This window comes from Aedes aegypti, chromosome 2, assembly GCF_002204515.2.
Source record: "Aedes aegypti strain LVP_AGWG chromosome 2, AaegL5.0 Primary Assembly, whole genome shotgun sequence".
Classification (NCBI taxonomy): Eukaryota; Metazoa; Arthropoda; class Insecta; order Diptera; family Culicidae; genus Aedes; species Aedes aegypti.
Genome location: NC_035108.1, coordinates 118529891 through 118548298, shown reverse-complemented (window position 1 = coordinate 118548298; position 18408 = coordinate 118529891). Strand labels below are relative to the sequence as shown.

Sequence of the window (18408 nt, the reverse complement as noted above, 5' to 3'; positions counted from 1 at the left end):
AGATTAATCGATTATTGTGACTCAAGAACAACTTCTGAAAATAGACTATGAATTTCTGCATGCAATTGATTTGAAAAATTCTAGCTCCAAAACTGTTGATTTCAGAGAAAAACGTTCCATGTAGGGGATGTAGTGAACCATTTGGGCTATAAAGAAAATATATACACTCAAAAATAGTTTGTTTATAAACATCAAAAATGGAACTTTAATTTCAAACACAAAAATACCTTTCTATTATTTTTGATTTTCATCATAGAATTTTGATAGTGGATAGATGTTTGGGTTAAAGTTTCGTGATGGAGTGATTTTTAATAAAAAAGTTTTTGTAAGAACAACTTTTTGTCGATTTTGCTTTTTTTTGTTATAATACATACGTTTTTGATCAAGTATGAATCTTGAAATCATTATCATGATCGCTTATCTAGAAGTAATCAATTCCGAGTTACATATTTAATGTTGAATGCAAAATGTGTTTTTGAAAATAATAAAATAGGCCAATTTCATTAGTTATTCGCGATTCTTCATACAGATCAAAAGGTTTTCAAGAATAAACATCATAATATCCTCTTCTGATTTATTGTTTTTGATGAAGAATCGTGAATAACTAATGAGAATGGCCTATTTTATAAGATAATGATTTTTTTTTTGCATTGAACATGAAATAACTCGAATAACACTTCTAGAGAAGTGATTATGATAATCATTATGGTTCAGAATAATATCATAGTTCAAAGTTTTTGTATCATTGAAACGTATTTATTCTATGGAAAATATTTTTTTAAAACCAACCAGAATTTGATATTAGAACAACTTTTTTATTTTACATTTCTCCATCATAAAACTTTGTACCACACATCTGCTACCAGTCAAGATTTTATGGTGAAAATTGAAAAATAATAAAAATGGGGTTTTGTATAATTTGAAAATAATGTTCTATTTTTCGTAATTAAAAATCATATTTGTTTTCTTGTAGGTCAAGTGGTTTACGACCAATTATCCATATGACGTTTTCCTCTAAAATTAAAAAAAAAAACTGTGTATATAGATTTTATCAAATAAAATGCATGCTAACCACCAAAGGCCATTTTTAGAAGATATAATTGAGTCAAACTTATCTATTTATCTATGAAAAACTGTAAGCTCTAGCAATGATTTCCCAGGAAAACATCATACAGAAGATTTTTTAGAAACAATAGAAGTGTTACTCCAGAAGTGTTCCAGCTCCTTCAAAAAGTTTTACACGAAAATTTATTATAAACTTGCAATATATCAAAATAATTATTTGAAAGTTTTAAAAGTTCTTTCAATATAACTAAATGAAAATGTCCTCATTTCACATGCTAGATGAAAATGTTCCATATTTCTTAAAATATTTTCCCAGACTTGCTTTCTTTTGGTAAATCTTTGGAAAAAATGTTCCCAAATTACAATTAAGATCCCATGTATTTCGCATGAGAAAACTTCAATTGGACTTTTGTTCTAATATCCCACAAATGCTTGAAAACTTCTCTCCAAAATTTACAGAAGTTCTGTCGAAATGTTTCGCTTTAAAATGTACTCCAATCAAAATGAGCGGTATATTTTGTTAATTCCTAACGAGTTTTCCTCATGGTTTCAAGATGAATTTTTCTAAATTCTGATAGAAATCACATTTATTTTCAAGCAATAGTTTTTCTTGCATCGCTCATCTTGGATATCTTAGATTTCTTCCAGATTTTTTTTTTCATGGAAAATATACATCACGTTTTGTGAAAGCTTCTCTTATCTATCAATATTTATTTGTAATTCTCTCTAGAATTTCTAAATATGCCTCGAAAATTCCATTCATTTTCTTGTGGAAAGAATAAATGCTTTCTAAAATTCCTGAAGGAATGTTTTCCGAATTTAGAGTTGTCTTCAAAGTTGTCTGGTTAAGCAGCTCAGGATATTTGATGGCAGCAAAAATGTAAAAAATTTGCCTGTAAGATATTCTGTGAAATCCTCAAAGATCACATAAAGCATTGCTTTTGAATAAAGCAGTATCTTTTTTTCCTAGAAAAAATCATCAGTTTAATCGTTTTTGCAATTCTGATTCTAGAGAAATCGACGGTTTTTGGAGAAATATTTCCCACATTTCCTGTTTTTGCTGATATCATTGCAAATCATTTCAAAATTGCAATTGAAATCATTTATCGTTGGTGTGTACGTTTTGTTTTCATTTGATAGTTTTTCAAAAATTGGTGGAAATTTTATCAAGATTTTCAAAAAAAGTTGTTTTCTTTCTCCTTCTTGGAAACAAAACTAATCAAAGCATTATAAATTATTAAATTCTTAAAAATCTTCCAATAGGCGCACAACACTCGATACCATTTCAGAAGGATTAAAATTAATTGGTTTTCTATCAATGAACTCTAATTAAATGAAGCAATTGTGTAGCATTTGTACATAAGTTCATTTTTTAGAGTTAAAAGCTTTCACCATTTTTAATAGATTTTAAACCTCTCCAGGACCAAGGTTTCATAGGAAATGAATTATTTTTGATTGATAACTTTTAGCTTCTACAGATAATCGTTCAATCTTTTCTATAGACATAAAACTTATCGCTGACAAAGTAGTAGTGGCTAAGTCTGAACATAAGAATTTGATAGAAAAAAATCTTTCAAACGCGAAAGCACACCTCGAATTAGATGCAATCACAATAGTGAACGAAGTTTCCAGCGAAAAGGTACAGATCATATTACTCACCCAATTATGGCGTTTCCGTTCCGCGATGACTTGATTTTTCCCGCACCCTACTTTTCACTTCTTGTTTTTTTTTTTTCATTCACCTAGCAGAAATCTGACGGAAAAACGGAAACTGTGTTTATCACCCAAGCAGGTAGCAGGGAAATTTATAGATACCATTTACCATTTGATTCTTCCTTCCTGGCCCTCCTTCCCCCCTCTCGCCTCGCTTCTAAGTTTTGTGCAAATGGGAATTCGAAGCAATAGTGGCTGGAAAATCCTATCGTTTGCTCGCTTTCAATCTTCATCTGTGATTCGTTTTTCACGTTACTTATTCTTTACCAACACGTATAAAAATGGTTTGATGATTACGATCTGCTTATGTTCCTATACTTACTTCATTCCCTTAAATTTCCCCCCATTCGAATCGATCGCCCTTTATCTTCATTTTTGTAATTAGCTAATCAAGTGATTATCATGTGTTTGCTCTGGTTTACCTCGCATTAAATCCCCTGCGCGCTGTTTCGCTTCTTCAATTCTACTCTAGTGTGTTGTTTCTTGTTTTAATCCTTATTTGTTTGTAATTGTTGCCTGGCTGTCCTATATTTTTCTGTAACAAAACAACGAACAGAAACCGAAAAACTTCAACTAGTTTGTGGTGAAACGTGTGCATTTTGTCCAACGAATCGACTAACCCCTTTCATGTCGTTAATTGGCGTGACCCATTTTCGTTTAAATTATCCTCTTTGTGTGTGTTTGTGTGAGAGTGTGCATGTCGCTTGCGCTTTCATCCTGTGTAAACGTTTCATGCTCGCAGCACTGTTACGGTTCCGTTACTTAATTAACTTATAGTCTCGCGAAAATTCCCTAATGATTCTTGCTGACCTCACAAAAAACTGACGATGAACGAACGGTGTGTCCTTGGGAACTCCCTTCTGTGAGTTTGTCTGTCTTGCAATGCGTGCTAATGCTGCTGTTTTGCTTAATGGCAAATGTATCTGAATCGTTTTTGTGTGCATTTTGTCCTACAAATAACTGTTTTTTTTCTGATTACCCTCTGTCGTTTTTTGTTCATTTTGTTTTTTTTTTCTGGCTTTCAATATATTACTTTAAATCTTACTAAATATCTAAATTGGATGAATTTTCTTCTTTTCTTTTTTTGTGAGTGTTTCTGTCTGTCTGTATGTATGTTTTAGTGTGTGTGTCTGTGTGTATCGACGTCGATGACTACTAATTAAGCTTAAGGTGCCAGCATTTTCGACAGTTCCTCGTCTTGCAGGCAGCCCTTGAGGAACTCGTCCTGCGTCAGTTGGCCATCGTTATTTTCGTCCATCTTGGCGAAGATGTTTTTCGCGCGTTCCTCCGCCGAGTCTGCCGGTTTGTTCGATGAACACGCACCAAGCATGTCGTATATCGCCTGCAAATGAAAAGAGACAATAGATATGAGATCATTAGTGAAGAAATTGGGAAAGAGTGCATTTTAAATGATTTTTTTACTTTGATGAGTACCAATATATTGCCTTCACTTAACATTATGAGTATCCAAGAACATTCTAATAGATTTAAAAATAATCTTGCAGTCGTGTGAAATGCCATGTTGCGGTGGCCGGCTGAAATAATTGTCTCTGAGTATTTATCCTCACTCTGGACAAACATTAGTGAAGAGCTCAGAGGTCTTGAGCCTTTTTCAGAATCGTTGCTCTTCGTTAAGGCCTTTTTTAGTCCTCTCACGTAAACTAACCCAACTATCAGGAAGATTAGTGTTAGCTCTTCCTGATAGTGATATTAGTGAGCATTATCGAGTTAAATTGGGCTCAGCAACGTCTTGTTGAACCATGGTTTACCAATATCGATGTGCCCTTTTCTAATGTTTGTCCAGCTATATGTTCTCGGAATTACAAAAGCATACAAATATGAATAGATCAAAATCTAGAATGCAATGAAAAGTGTACTGCGATCTGTCAAAGTTGAGTACCTTTTGCAGTACCAAGGAACCAAATGCAGTACTAGAAGTGGTACCCATTATAAACCCAACTACTATGTGCCTATTCGTCTCTGGTGACACCACATTTGTAGTATAATCAATTTTTGCAATTGCGTTGCATATCGTACTTCTTTTTATTACGAGAATTAACTACATAGTAACCTTCTTTTCGTACCAACAGAACAGTGCCGAGAACTATTTTTTTTTTTCAGTACTGTTTCATAACGGTGCTGAAAAAGTGTACTTTTCAGTTCTGTTTTTGAAGTTGGAAAATGTAAATCTGAGTGCCACCATAAGTTATTCATCGTTTTGATTCTAAATCCATTGGAAGATGCCAGAGATAGTTCAACTACGGCAATAACGTCAATTTTCGTAATTGCAAAAATCGGCATGCCTCGTTGGATGAGGCACGACGTGTGCTGAAAAAAATCATCATTTTGTAACTTGTTGTATAAATAACTATTCTAGCATGAAAAAAAAAGTTCTCTGTTATTCTACACCACAGTGTTTAAAAGAAAGATGAAAATTGAAGCAGATATCATTACATCCACATTTTTTCCAATGTAACTTGAATAACTTGAATCACAAATTTTAGTTTTGAGTGTTTTTTCCAATCACGGGTTAATTTTCATCCCCAAAAGTGTTGCGCAGAATTAGGTCACGTCTGTTTCTCCAATGCCCTAATTCCGCTCACTGTTTTTCGCCGAACAACAAACAAGTAAAACATTCGTCTTCACATCTGACTACTTCTCTAAAAAGTATTTTCATGGATAAATACGTATCACGTACAAGCGTAATGTCGTAAAAGCCCACTAAGGGATGATTCACATATTGCGTAACGCAAAATTTGCCAATTTTGGTCCTTCTCCCTCCCCCACCTAACAACTTGTGTACGGATTTTTTTTGTATATAACGTAAAACTACGGAAGACCCCCTTCATGTCCCTGTTACGTTACGTAATATTTGAACGACCCCTTAGAGAGATACTAAAAAAAGGGCATCTAAAACCACATGGTCATATATTAGGTGAGTTAATACACATTATGTATTAACAGAAGATCACAAGAGGAAGGAAATGGTTCTGAAAATCTGAAAGATATGTGGTTTATGAACAGCCCCAATGGATTATTCTATACATCTGTAGACACAAAACTTACTTAACATTGCGAGTCAGCAATAACTTTGCCAATGTACTTATGATTGCGACTCTAATTGATATTACGTATCCTTTGATAAACTAAAATAAGATGTCTTCCATAAATTACGTCACGCTCTCAGTGAGATAATTCACAGAAATTTGAAGATCCATGCAAGGTTTTCTAAGCCTCCATATAACAATTTTGATATTCGGGGAGAGGGTTGAAAATGACCATGTTTTGTGTGTTGTAATTAATGGTTGATCACTTATGGTTCTTCTGAAGCTAATTTTTAAATATCGATACTAATAAAGTGAACTGCTCCTTGAATTCAGCGCAGAATACAAATACATAAGCTCTTCTGGATTCAAAATAGAAAGATAGACCTCAAAGTAGAAGCTAAAAAAAAAGATTTAGAGCTGGCGCAAGCTACTGGAAGTAGAATTTTCAGATTATAAAATATGACCTCCAGTTAAATCTTCACTCACTTATTTGGCTTTTCATCAATTATCTTGATAAAGCCTCGCCAACAATAATTCGCCAATTCATTCAGTTCATGGCCGCTTCTCTCCATCCTCGACTGTGACCCTCGCTCTCCAGGTCCTGGTGCGCCTGGTCAATCCACCTAGCTGCATTCTTGCAACATGCCCTGCCCAGCGTATCCTTCCAGCTTTAGCTACCTTCACGATACTGGGTTCGCCGTAGAGTTGAGCGAGCTCGTGGTTCATCCTTCGCCGCCACACGCCGTTCTCCTGTACGCCGCCGAAGATCGTCCTTAGCACTCGGCGTTCGAAAACCCCAAGAGCTTGCAAGTTCTCCTCGAGCATAGTCCACGCCTCATGCCCATAGAGGACTACCGGTCTTATGAGCGTTTTGTACATCGTACATTTGGTGCGGGGGTGAATCTTTCTTGACCGCAGTTTCTTCTGGAGCCCATAGTAGGCACGACTTCCGCTGATGATGCGCCTTCGTATTTCCCGACTAACATTGTTGTCAGCCGTCAACAAGGATCCGAGGTAGACGAACTCGTCCACCACCTCGAAGGTATCTCCGTCTATCGTAACACTGCTGCCTAGGCGGGTCCTGTCGCGCTCAGTTCCGCCAACCAGCATGTACTTTGTTTTCGACGCATTCACCATTAGCCCGACTCTTGTTGCTTCGCGTTTTAGGCGGGTGAACAAATCTGCCACCGTTTCAAATTTTCTCCCAATAATATCCATGTCGTCTGCGAAGCAAACAAATTGTCCGGATCTCGTGAAAATCGTGCCTCGACTGTTAAGCCCGGCTCTCCGCATAACACCTTCAAGCGCACGAAAGTCCATCGCCCTGTCGTAGTCCCCGCCGAGACTCGAACGAACTGGAGTGTTCGCCCGAGATCTTCACGTAGTTTTGCACACCGTCCATCGTTGCTCTGATCAATCTTGTGAGCTTCCCGGGAAAGCTGTTCTCGTCCATGATTTTCCATAGCTCTACGCGGTCGATACTATCGTATGCCGCCTTAAAATCCTTGATAACTTCCCATGAACTCGTTTGCTATAGGTGATAGACGACGGAAGAGAATCTGGGATAGCACTTTGTAGGCGGCGTTTAGGATGGTGATTGCACCATAATTTTCACACTCCAGTTTGTCGCCCTTTTTGTAGATAGGGCATATAACGCCTTGCTTCCACTCCTCTGGTAGTTGTTCCGTTTCCCAGATTCTGACTATCAGCCGATGCAGACAAGCGGGTAACCTGTCCGGGCCCATCTTGGTGAGTTCTTGATGCTGCCATCCTTGCCAGCAGCCTTGTTGTTCTTGAGCTGTTAAATGGCGTCCTTAACTTCCCCCATCGTAGGAGCTGGTTGGTTTCCGCTGTCCGCTGTGCTGACGTAGCCATCGCCTTCGTTGTCCTGACCTTCTGTGCCTGTGTTCTCTGCGCCATTCAGGTGTTCATCGTAGTGCTGCTTCCACCTTTCGATCACCTCGCGTCCGTCCGTCAAGATGCTCCCATCCTTATCCCGGCACATATCAGCTCGCGGCACGAGGCCTTTGCGGGATGTGTTGAGCTTCTGATAGAACTTCCGCGTTTCTTGAGAACGGTACAGCAACTCCATCTCTTGGCATTTCACCTCTTCCAGGCGGCGCTTTTTGTCCCGGAATAGGCGGGTTTGCTTCAGTCTGTATTGTTCCACGTTTTGCCGCGTACCATGCTGCAGCATTGCAGCCCGCGCTACATTCTTCTCCTCTAAAACCTCCTGGCACTCCTCGTCGAACCAATCGTTTCTTGAGTTCCGTTCCACATATCCGACAACGCTTTCGGCAGCGTCGTTAATGGCTGCTTTGACTGTCCTCCAGCAGTCCTCAAGAGGGGCCCTATCGAGCTCGCCCTCATCCGGCAACGCTGCCTCAAGATGCTGCGCGTACGCATTGGCGACATCCGGTTGTTTCAGTCGCTCGAGATTGTACCGGGGCGGGCGTCGGTATCGTACATCATTGATGACGGATAGTTTTGAGCGCAGTTTCACCATCACCAGGTAGTGGTCGGAGTCAATGTTAGCGAAAACGATAGAAATCTTCATAACTTGGTTATTTTCTTCTACATGCTATTGTAAGTTAAGTTGTTTTTAAACTCTACAAACAACACATTTGATCAAACAGTTGTTTATAAATGATGCTATAGAAGTTATGGCCAAACAAAAATGAACTTTTTAGTAGAATGAAGAAAAAATTGGACAAAGCAAGTTTTCACTAAGACTTGTTTTGATTTAAAACAATTTCAATGTATTACGATTTTATCAGAAATTTAGAAGAGTTCACTTCGAAGAGAATGGCACTAAAAGCTTTGAAATTGGTTAGAAAACAACAAAGTTTTGAAGACTTCACTGAAGGTCATATTTTATATCTTGAAAATCCACCTTCAAATCGCTTGCACCACTTTTATATTTCTGGCTCAAACTTTGAGGTTTCTCTTTAATGTAATTTGAATACAGAATAGCACACGGATGTATAGCTTTAAAAGCTTTCCAAAAAAAGCCGCACTGTACAGTTGTTAAAGTTGTTTTCATTGATTTTGAACAGTCCAAAAAAGCTCGCTTTTCGTTCACAACAGCAGCGCGGTGGTTCTGAAGATGGCAATCTGCGCGACGACTGGAAGGTTAAATCGAATGACGCTGGATACTTGTCGCTGTTATTGAAAATGTTTTGTTATTTATCTTGGGTGTCAATCTTGTCCGAAGTTTCCTTTAGTACATCACCCCGAATTAAATTTCCCGCGAATTCCGTAAATCCAAATGACAATACCTCGAGCTCCATTACCCCCGAATAATCAAGTTCCACGAATGACCCATCACTTTGAATTCTAATACTCCGAATGCTCATGATGCTATCTCTGATTGAACTGTTATATACTATTAATATTGATATATGCTTTCCAGGTGCTAGAATGGATATTCCCTTTTTCGTTGTTCTCCATATATGTAACTATTTGACTAAAGTCATTATTGCTAATACTATCAATATTTTATTTGGAATATTACGAAACTAAATTATTTATTGGGCTTGTAGTTACTTTTTTATCAGTGATTTTCCGTTTTTTTTTTCATCTATGGATGCTCTCGTGGCGTGATAAAATCAAATTATGGGTTCCAAGCACATGATTGTAGCGATTTGGATTGATGGGTCATTCAGGGTAATGTCATTCGGTGTAATCTAATATTATATCTAACACTAGGGTTTGTTGTGAGGCCAGATGATGATTTTAAACATCATGTCTCTTGTGTGAATGTAATCATTGACAGCTTGTTGTAGAAGCATATTGAGTTCAATTTAACTACTTCTAACAGATGTGCGTTGCTGTCGAGGTTAGATACAAGATTTGCACTCTGAGGATGAAGGTTCAAATCTAGATAGGACGGAAACGTTTATTTTTATTTTAAAACCATAACATGCAACCTAGAATTGCAAGAATTATTTCTTTGATATTGTTGTGTTTGATCCTTCGACCTTGATGCTTGCTCCTGCGGGGGCGGGCGACGAGGGCAGGCTCAAACATGTCTCGCGTTGTTCGCGTAGTGAAATGAAAAAGCTCCGCGGATCGATAGGGTCGATGTACCAATAGCCGCATAGCTAAGAACAATTATTCGTATAAAATCGAAAAATAACGCTAGCGTCATTATTTTTACATCATCTGAAAGCTTTTTATCTTGGTTTAGTGGGAAAATATGAAAACTACGAAACCTCATATGTTTATATTTATTATCGCGTGTGCCACTATAAGAATCCATGTGCCTATAGTAGCACTATTTCTAATTTCTGTTCTTATAGTAGCGTGATGCTAGCGGCGTTGGCAAAATACTTATCAAAACCGTATTTTTACAAAACTTTTATATTTTTCCTACAAAGTGTGAATCAAAAGCTTTCGTTTGGTGTGAAAAAAGTTCTTAATTCATCAATTATATCGTATAATAAAAAATAATTTCTCTCAGTAGTGCTACTATAGGAACAATAGGTTAACTATAGGCGCAAGGGAGCTCAAATTTTAAGCAAAACTAATTATTTCGATCATTTTTTGAGCAAAAACAAGCTAAGTATCAATGATACTTAGATAAATAGCTCCTGAAAGAAGCTGAAAAGATTTATAGCAAAACGACCGTAAAAAGCCACTAGTGCGACTATAGGGGACTGTCCACTAAGGGAACACCGACCCTAGTAGTGTTTGATCTATTGATCGCGTCGTTTGCTCCTGCATAGGCGAATGACGAACACATGTTAGGCGGATAATGCGATTATCTAATTATATCGCAAATCCGATGAGGCGTGATTATGACAACTGTGGAGATACAGAGGTATACTCGGTCTCTAGTAACAACGGTTGTCTAACCAACATTCCTTCCCCGATGACTGTAAGGACGTGGCCGACGCCGTTATTGACTTCTAAATTTGAGCTCTTGATTTGTGCACATTGAAGAATGGTAAGCTAATCCCAAGCCCCATTCATTAATTCCCTGTGCAACTTCGATTGTTCTGGTCAATCATTGAGTAGCAACTACGAATTGAACGGTCATCTATGCTCATGCTTATAATAAACAGTAGAATGGTTGAGCGTTGAATGAATTGTTCATTTTAGCTGTTAGATGGACTAAAAGTTGATACATTTTCTCAGCTTCAGATAATTTGAGCGATAAAACAAATATTTCTTGAAAATGTGAATGGTGACGCGCATAATGGGGTTTTCTTCAAGTTAACATGAAATTTTCCTTTAAAACGATAGGCTTTCCCGAAATTCAGAATATTACTCATATTCTGAAAGTCGAACATTGTCAATTTCTAAAGATTCATTTTGGAAAATCACTATTTAAGATGCAGTGTTTAAAATATGAGCAAAGTTTGAAATTCGAAACAGAACTACTGAAACTACGCATATGAAAGCTGCAATACTGAATTTATTGTATATGTCTCGAACATAAAAAAATGGAAATCTGAGTATTATGAACCATCCAGAGACGTTATCATTTCTACTAACGACTGCCATAAATATGTTGCAAGTCAGCCAAAACCCACTTATAATAAAGTCATAATCAAACGATACCATATCGTGTCAGCCCATCTTTTTGCTTCAGCAGCAAACGTGCCTACAAGATTTGACACCGCAACTCAAACGATTTTTATCACCAGCGCGTCTCCATTGGCTAATAGTAATCATAACGGTTCCTTTATGAAATAGCGAACACATATCCATGGACTTCATAGACAACGGTCATGCCGTGTCAAATTTTCCTCTGCCTTCCATATTCATAGGCAGGCACATCAGATTGGCATTAATAAGACACATGTTCGACGAGGAGACCAGCAGCATGGCCGAAACTTTGAAAATTTCTCCGAACGTGGACGAAGACGTCTGTCCTCGTGTCAATGTACATTAGAGGTCATTAAGGGATCCGGAAATAGGCCCATTACTATTCATGGGTCCCGATGTAAGAGCAGAAAGCGTGGGGGGTCGGGCGCAAAAAAGTCACCAAATGTTTATGGTTGTCACTTTCCACTTGGGATCGCTTTCGCTTTATGAACAACTTCCTGACTTTTCGATGTTAGGTGCTAGGGACGTTGGTGGGTATTGCTTACCACCAGACAGTCATTGTTTGGCCAAGGATGAGACATTGCTCAGCAGTTTTGTTGTTTATCATCTTCTCAGACGCACACAACAACGTGTCGGCATAATCAATCATCGTTTTGTGGCTGTGTGGAAGTAAATGGATGAGGTAGGATTCTGTGGTATGGTTTTGGTAACTGGACGTGGGATTATCGCAGAGCGGAGATAAACAGAGATGCATAAAGATATTGTTAGCTAAACGATAATGGTCAGGAAATTTATAGGGACATCCCTTACCTTTTCCGTGAGAAAGTGCTAATACAAAGCAACACACTTAAATGGATTGGAATGATAACCCGGCCGTACCTTAAATGTCTGCAGGGATTTTTCATCCAAGGTATTTTTGGGAATGTCCCAGAATTCTTTTATACATGAACTCCTCTAATGATTTTCATGAAATTTGATAAAAATAATTACGAATAATTTATTTCAAGACTTTCATAAAAAATCATCTGAAGAATCCTGATGAAACTTAATTTAACACAAATTCACCTGAGTTTATAGCAAAGCATTCGTCTCAAATTTATAAACATATTCTTCAATAAATTTCTTTATAAGACGGATTCCATGTCAACTCGGTCAGTCACAGAACTCGACCATCTTCGATTTGGATTAAATTTTGCACATGTTTTTGGTATGGTAGAATAAGTGTTTTTCATAGAAAAATTGATCAATTGGACTCAAGTGTAACTTTTGAAAATGGCCTATAAATTTTTGCATGCAACTTTTTTGAAAAATTCTAACTCCGAAACTGTTGATTAAAGAGAAAAATGTTCTATAAAGAAGTTGTAGTGAACCGTTTGGACTATGAGAAAAAAATATACACTGAAAAAATATTTTATTTATTTTCATGGAAAAATCAAAAATAAAACTTGAATTTCAAATTACACAAAAATCCCATTTTTAATATTTTTTAAATTTTCACCATAGAATCTTGATAGTGAAAAGATGTTTGAGACATTTATAGGCCATTTTCAAAAGTTACACTTGAGTCAAAATTATCAATTTTTGTGTGGAAAACACTTATTCTACCATACCAAAAACATGTGCAAAATGTAATCCAAATCGAAGACTATCGAGCACGATTTTTAATTTTTTCGACTCATTCTGGATGGAATTCGTCATAAGTTCTCGATTAATTGCAGACCCCGAATTCGTCTTCAAGAATTATATGCATTAAGGATTTTCTCAATGCATACTTATTTTGTAATTTTCCATGATACTCCTTGTATTTTGTAATTTTCCATGATATCTCCGGATAGTTTTCTTTTAATAATTCCATAAACTCCTTCAAAGATACCCTAAAACAATATTTTTGCTAATATTTTACCTAGAACACTTGATGTACTGCAAACTGGGGCTTATCAGAAATTTGCCTTGTGATACATTTGAAAGTTTTTTTTTTAGAGATTTGTTTAGAAGTTCAAATGCTTTTCTTTAAGGAACTTTTAAGTACATATGAATTGGCGATGACAATGGGCGCCTCAACAAGCGGCTTTGGACGATTTTCTTCAGCCATCTCGTACAAATCTTGCGTTAGCGCACCGATTCCTTCAGGGCCAATTCTGGAAACGCGAGTCAATTTAGAATTATTGAGCGATTTCACAATCCGGACGCTGGATTTGCAGCAGCTTGATGATCAAGAGCTCTGTGGCACAGGTAGCGAGGAGCTGAGCAGGTTCGGCGAAGCTCTTACCAGCTCGAAAGCGACTTTTGTGATCTGGGAAATAGGCTATATGAAACTGATGTCTTGGCAAGGGATGTACAAGTTAAGCATTATGCTGTTATTGTATCCCGACGGCACTGCAGCAGCTTCCTCGGAAACATCCTCAAATTGCCGTATTGTCGATTATTCGTAATAAAACAGATATTGTATGATGCTACAAGATGAATTAAAAGATTATAGCAAGTATGTGGTAAACACATTAGGAAATATTACACAAATAACTCTTTGGAACACATTTTTTGGCCCTGAAAAGGGCCGATTGAATTGTTGAATTCGAGTAACACGGACATTTTGACGGCGCACTGGTTGAAATCCTCCTGGCCCGATGAGGTTTGATGATTCTCGGATGCCAGCCACAGCTACAGATTCACGGGATTTCACTTCATTCTTGCCAATCTTGCCGACATCGCAGTCGTAGTTTCCACCGATGTATTTCTCGATCACCTGCAGGGAGGACCCGTTCCGTTCGTTTGAGGCTGCGATGGCGATCACAACCATCTTATTCTCCTGTGGACTGCTTACTCTTCTCCTTCTTGGCGGCGGCAGCGGTGATAGCTTTGGCTTCGGACGGCATCTTGTCTCGGTCGGTCGACGGTCAGTTCGATTTGAGCGAAGCAAGACAAAAAGGGGGGGGGGGGGCTGTTGTCCTCGCTATCGATGTCTTTGCCTGAGAAGCATGCCCGGTCAGAGAAAGCCGATCTGTTGCCTGCCGAGATGCGATCCAAGCGGGGAGTAAAAAAGCAAATGACGTATTTTTTTTCTAGCACCCCTATTTATAGATTTGCTTGAAATCAACCTTCTCTTTTAAGACAGTTATTAAATTATTTGGACAGGTATGTGGGTTTCAGTAAGTAAACGACATGAACCTACGATACCTCGTCTTTCGATTGAGGTGCTAATCATGGAATTTCGTTAAGCTAGCAAAAAGTTATAAACGTTTAAAATATGTATGCCAACGTAACGCTCCTGGTTTTGAAATTCAAATTTCACTCCTGTATAGAGAAGATAGACGTAGTCCTACGTCAAAAAAAACTAACAAAACGCTTGTTTCAATTCGAGTGTTATTCCTGAGTGGAATGCTGATGCAAAGTACCTATCATGGAGAATTATCAGATGAGCTGTATGAAATTCTTTTATAATCCAAAGGCAGTGTGTTAAATTCAAAAAGAGATAGAGGGTCTGTAAAATAATCGTTTCTGCATTACGAGCTTCAGAGTTCTCTTGACCACCTGATGGAAAACCTGATTACGACCATGCATATATAAGTAGTTAAAGGATTCTTAGAGTTTTTTTTTAAGACATATTGGTTAATAATGGTAAGAGGCAGAATTGAAGCCATTACATGTAGTGTCATAAAAAATTTTATTTTTTTATACAACGCTATTCTTCTGAAAACAGTTAGTCATTGAATTTACCACATTACCATGCTTCTGCTGCAATGAGTGTATTTCTACTATTATGCACTGCGTTCAGACAGTGTGGCGCCCAAGCATCCTTCTGCCATACATGACTCACGAGCCACCAACTGATTCAGCTTCCCAAAAGTCCACATAAATGTTGACCAACTGGAGCAGAAGAGTTAAATTTTCCACTCGTAAACTTATATTCCCCCCTTCAGCGCGTACTGTTGGTAAAGTATGTTCCATAGACAAACATACGTAACATTTAAAACAATTATCAATTTGAAACATAGTTACGCAAACATTTACGCCCAATGCTAAAAAACACTTCATTTAGCCAACCGAACACTAGGTGGCGGTAGGGCACAAATATCAAACTCGAACAATATCAATGCGAGCGCCTACTTAATATAAAAAATGAGTGCTATTGTGCTGTTCGATGAAAATACATTTAGTGTTACGTCTGGTTGTGTGTGCTATGATATTGCGTGTGCCATTGCTTGTTTTCTCATGTTGCGCTCCAAGGACTAGCCGCAGCAGTAAATGCTTCCGAATATTCAACGTGAGAAAAAAAAAAGGAAATAGGGAATCTTGCCAAAGGCAAACATCGAACCCGGTATGACCTCCGAAATAGCAGCGGTATGGAACAAATCTGAAACGTGTGCGGTCAGATTTTTTCGGTGAACTTCCGAAGCGGTCGGTTGCCGTTCAGTCCTTTTCAGTACCTAGTAGGGTTTGTGTTGATTTATGGTTGTTATTTATCTTAATTAAACACTTGTGTGGAAGAAATGAGTACCTTTGCCATCATTTTTCATCGTTCGATGTACTTAATTCTGGCAAAGAGGACCTCCACTTGGAAGTGTTTTGCCTTCCAGTCTAGGAACTGAGTCGGTATGTTGTGAAACAAGTTCTCTCTTCTTTTTTATCGTTGTTGTAATAAAAACTTTTTAAAGATTCCCGTCATCAGTCGAGTTTTTATTATCTTTTCTTGTGTTACGTCCCAACTGAATCAGATTTTGAAACTAAGCTTAATGTTTCCTGAGCACTAACACGGTTATTAACTGCGAAAATTCTTTGCCAATTAACCATTTCCGCATTTTTATGTCGTTTGGCAACTAGAATGCATGGGTGTTTACTGCTATGACTATTTGCTCATGAGCTCCAGTATGATCTAATCTACACAAAGTTCTGCAGTTAAACATTTTTTGATTAATATTTACCACTCGAGTTTTCTTACAGTATTCATTTAAATCAAATTCCACCACTGATCTCAGCCATTTGCAGCTCTATCAAACCTTCCAATCTTCATTCCTTGTTGTGCGCTCGAACAAGTCAGTTCAGTTTTTCGCAGTCGGCATATTCATTGGTTTTTTGCTCCACCGTCCGTGTGGTTTTTACCAGTTTTTGTGCCTCTTGAGTGTAGTGCTTAAAACCGCGCACCGCGAAGGAAGCGAACCAGATTGACAAGGGTCAACTGGTATCGTGCCACAATAAATTGTCACCTTCATCCCCCGGTGATTGGTTCCCCCCGTGCAAATCATCAGCGAAGACGGCGATACGATTTTTTGCCTACCTACGACGTGGAAGGCTAGCTGCTTTGCGGTCATCGAACGGGAACGGATAAGTAGCAAATTTCTATACCTATCCATACTGCTTTCGCATCTCCCAGAACAAACAGTGTTGAGTTCAAAGTTGTTTTTCGCTTCGCCTCTGTCTCTCTCCCGGAGCTATTTTGCAGGCTCTGTTAGGGGAAGAGTGTACAAAATAGTCCACTGACTGTTTTTTTTTTTTTTTTCGAAAGTTTTTTTTTTTTTTATTTTTAGTTGTTTTTTTTTGCCCTTATAGGGGAGGTGTGTACAAAATAGCTCACTAATTGATAAGTTTTTCTACTCATTTTTTTTTCTTTTTTTTTTTCCTCCACATTTTTTTTTTTTTTAATTTTTGTTGATTCGGTTGCGGTTGAATTCTTTTCCGCATGGACGAATCGGATGGAGGCGATACGCCTCCTAAAGATCTCGTTGCTCGAACGCGGTTTTATCAACCGTCTTCGGCTGGGCCTTGGGTTGTCTATTTCCGGCGCAAAAATAAGATTTTGAATGTGCTCTCGATCTCTAGAGAGCTGACGCGTAAATATCCTGGGACCGTTATTCACCAAGTGAAGCAATCCAAGCTGCGTGTGACTGCACCTAGTTACAAAGCAGCGAATGAGATTGCTCAGCATGAGGCTTTTACTGTGGAGTATTTTATCTACATACCTGCCAGAGAGGTCGAGGTGGAAGGGAAAATTAGCGACGCAAGTCTGACATGTGAAGACATTAAGACTGGCAAAGGCATTTTTGAGAACCGGTCCATTCCTGATGTGGCTATACTGGATTGTAAACAATTGCAATCAGTTTCCATGGAAGGAAATAAGAAAGTGTTTTCGCCGTCAGCCTCGTTTCGTGTAACTTTTCCTGGTTCCGTTCTCCCGAAATTCGTTTGCATCGATAGTGTTTTTTACCCAGTGCGCCTATACGTGCCGAAGGTATTTAATTGTACCAACTGCAAACAGCTTGGTCACAGCGCTAGCTTTTGCGACAACAAGCCCCGTTGTGGCAAATGCAACCAAGCTCACTTGGAAGATGCTTGCACACAAGAAGCTGAAAAATGCAGCTACTGTCGCGAGGATCTTCATGACTTGCAGAAGTGCCCGGCATACAAAAGGCGCATTCGAAATGAGAGTCGCTCCATTGTGAAGCGCTCCAAGAAGACATATGCGGAAATGGTAAAATCTTTAAAAAAGTCCGCAGAAGAGTCTTCATCAGCCATCCCAGTTGGTAACTCTTTTCAAGAGTTGTCTTCCGATGAAGCAAACGACGACGAAACCGATGGGGGAGATTCCTCGGAGGTACACGCACCCGGTAAAAGAAAGTCTCCATCTTCTCCGGGACTGCGCCGTAAGGTATTGAAATCTTCCCTCAGAAGTTTGCCTAATTCCAAAGGAGGTGGGGCAAATTTGAAAATCCCGAAGAAACAGGTCTTTGATGCTTCCGTTCCGTGTTGCAGCAAAGATCTGCCGCCTCCGCCTCCACCGACTAAATACACTTCGAAAAGAAGCTCTAGACAAGATAGCAAGAAAAAAGCTACTGAAGTCCCTCGCTCTTCCTCGAAAACCCCCCGGGCTAAGCGAGGACTGATAACTTTTACGGCCCTTGTGGATCGCATATGTAATGCTCTCGGAGTTTCAGACTCATTCAGAGGCATACTCGACCTTTTTCTCCCCGCAATAGAAGCATATCTCAGGGAATTGACTATCTCGTGGCCCCTCCTTGCTTCGATCATATCTTTCGAT

General features: G+C 38.5%; 2 protein-coding genes across 10 annotated transcripts in view; both read right to left on the bottom strand.

The window, feature by feature from the left end:
• Nucleotides 1–18408, bottom strand: part of LOC5564467 (neurocalcin homolog) — a 497420-nt gene that overhangs the window by 75173 nt on the left and 403839 nt on the right. The gene's annotated exons all lie outside the window — the stretch shown is intronic.
• The window catches only part of LOC5564460 (neuronal calcium sensor 2), a 403811-nt gene continuing 387286 nt past the window's right edge, over nt 1884–18408 (bottom strand). For 8 of the 9 annotated variants that reach the window (XM_021842107.1, XM_021842113.1, XM_021842106.1 and 5 more), the window contains one exon: nt 3861–4120. In XM_021842107.1, the coding sequence (XP_021697799.1) occupies nt 3944–4120 (177 nt within the window). In that variant the 3' untranslated portion in view covers nt 3861–3943. Of the gene's footprint in view, nt 4121–18408 lie in introns of all 9 variants that reach the window. The other variant, XM_021842105.1, reaches the window with a different exon arrangement.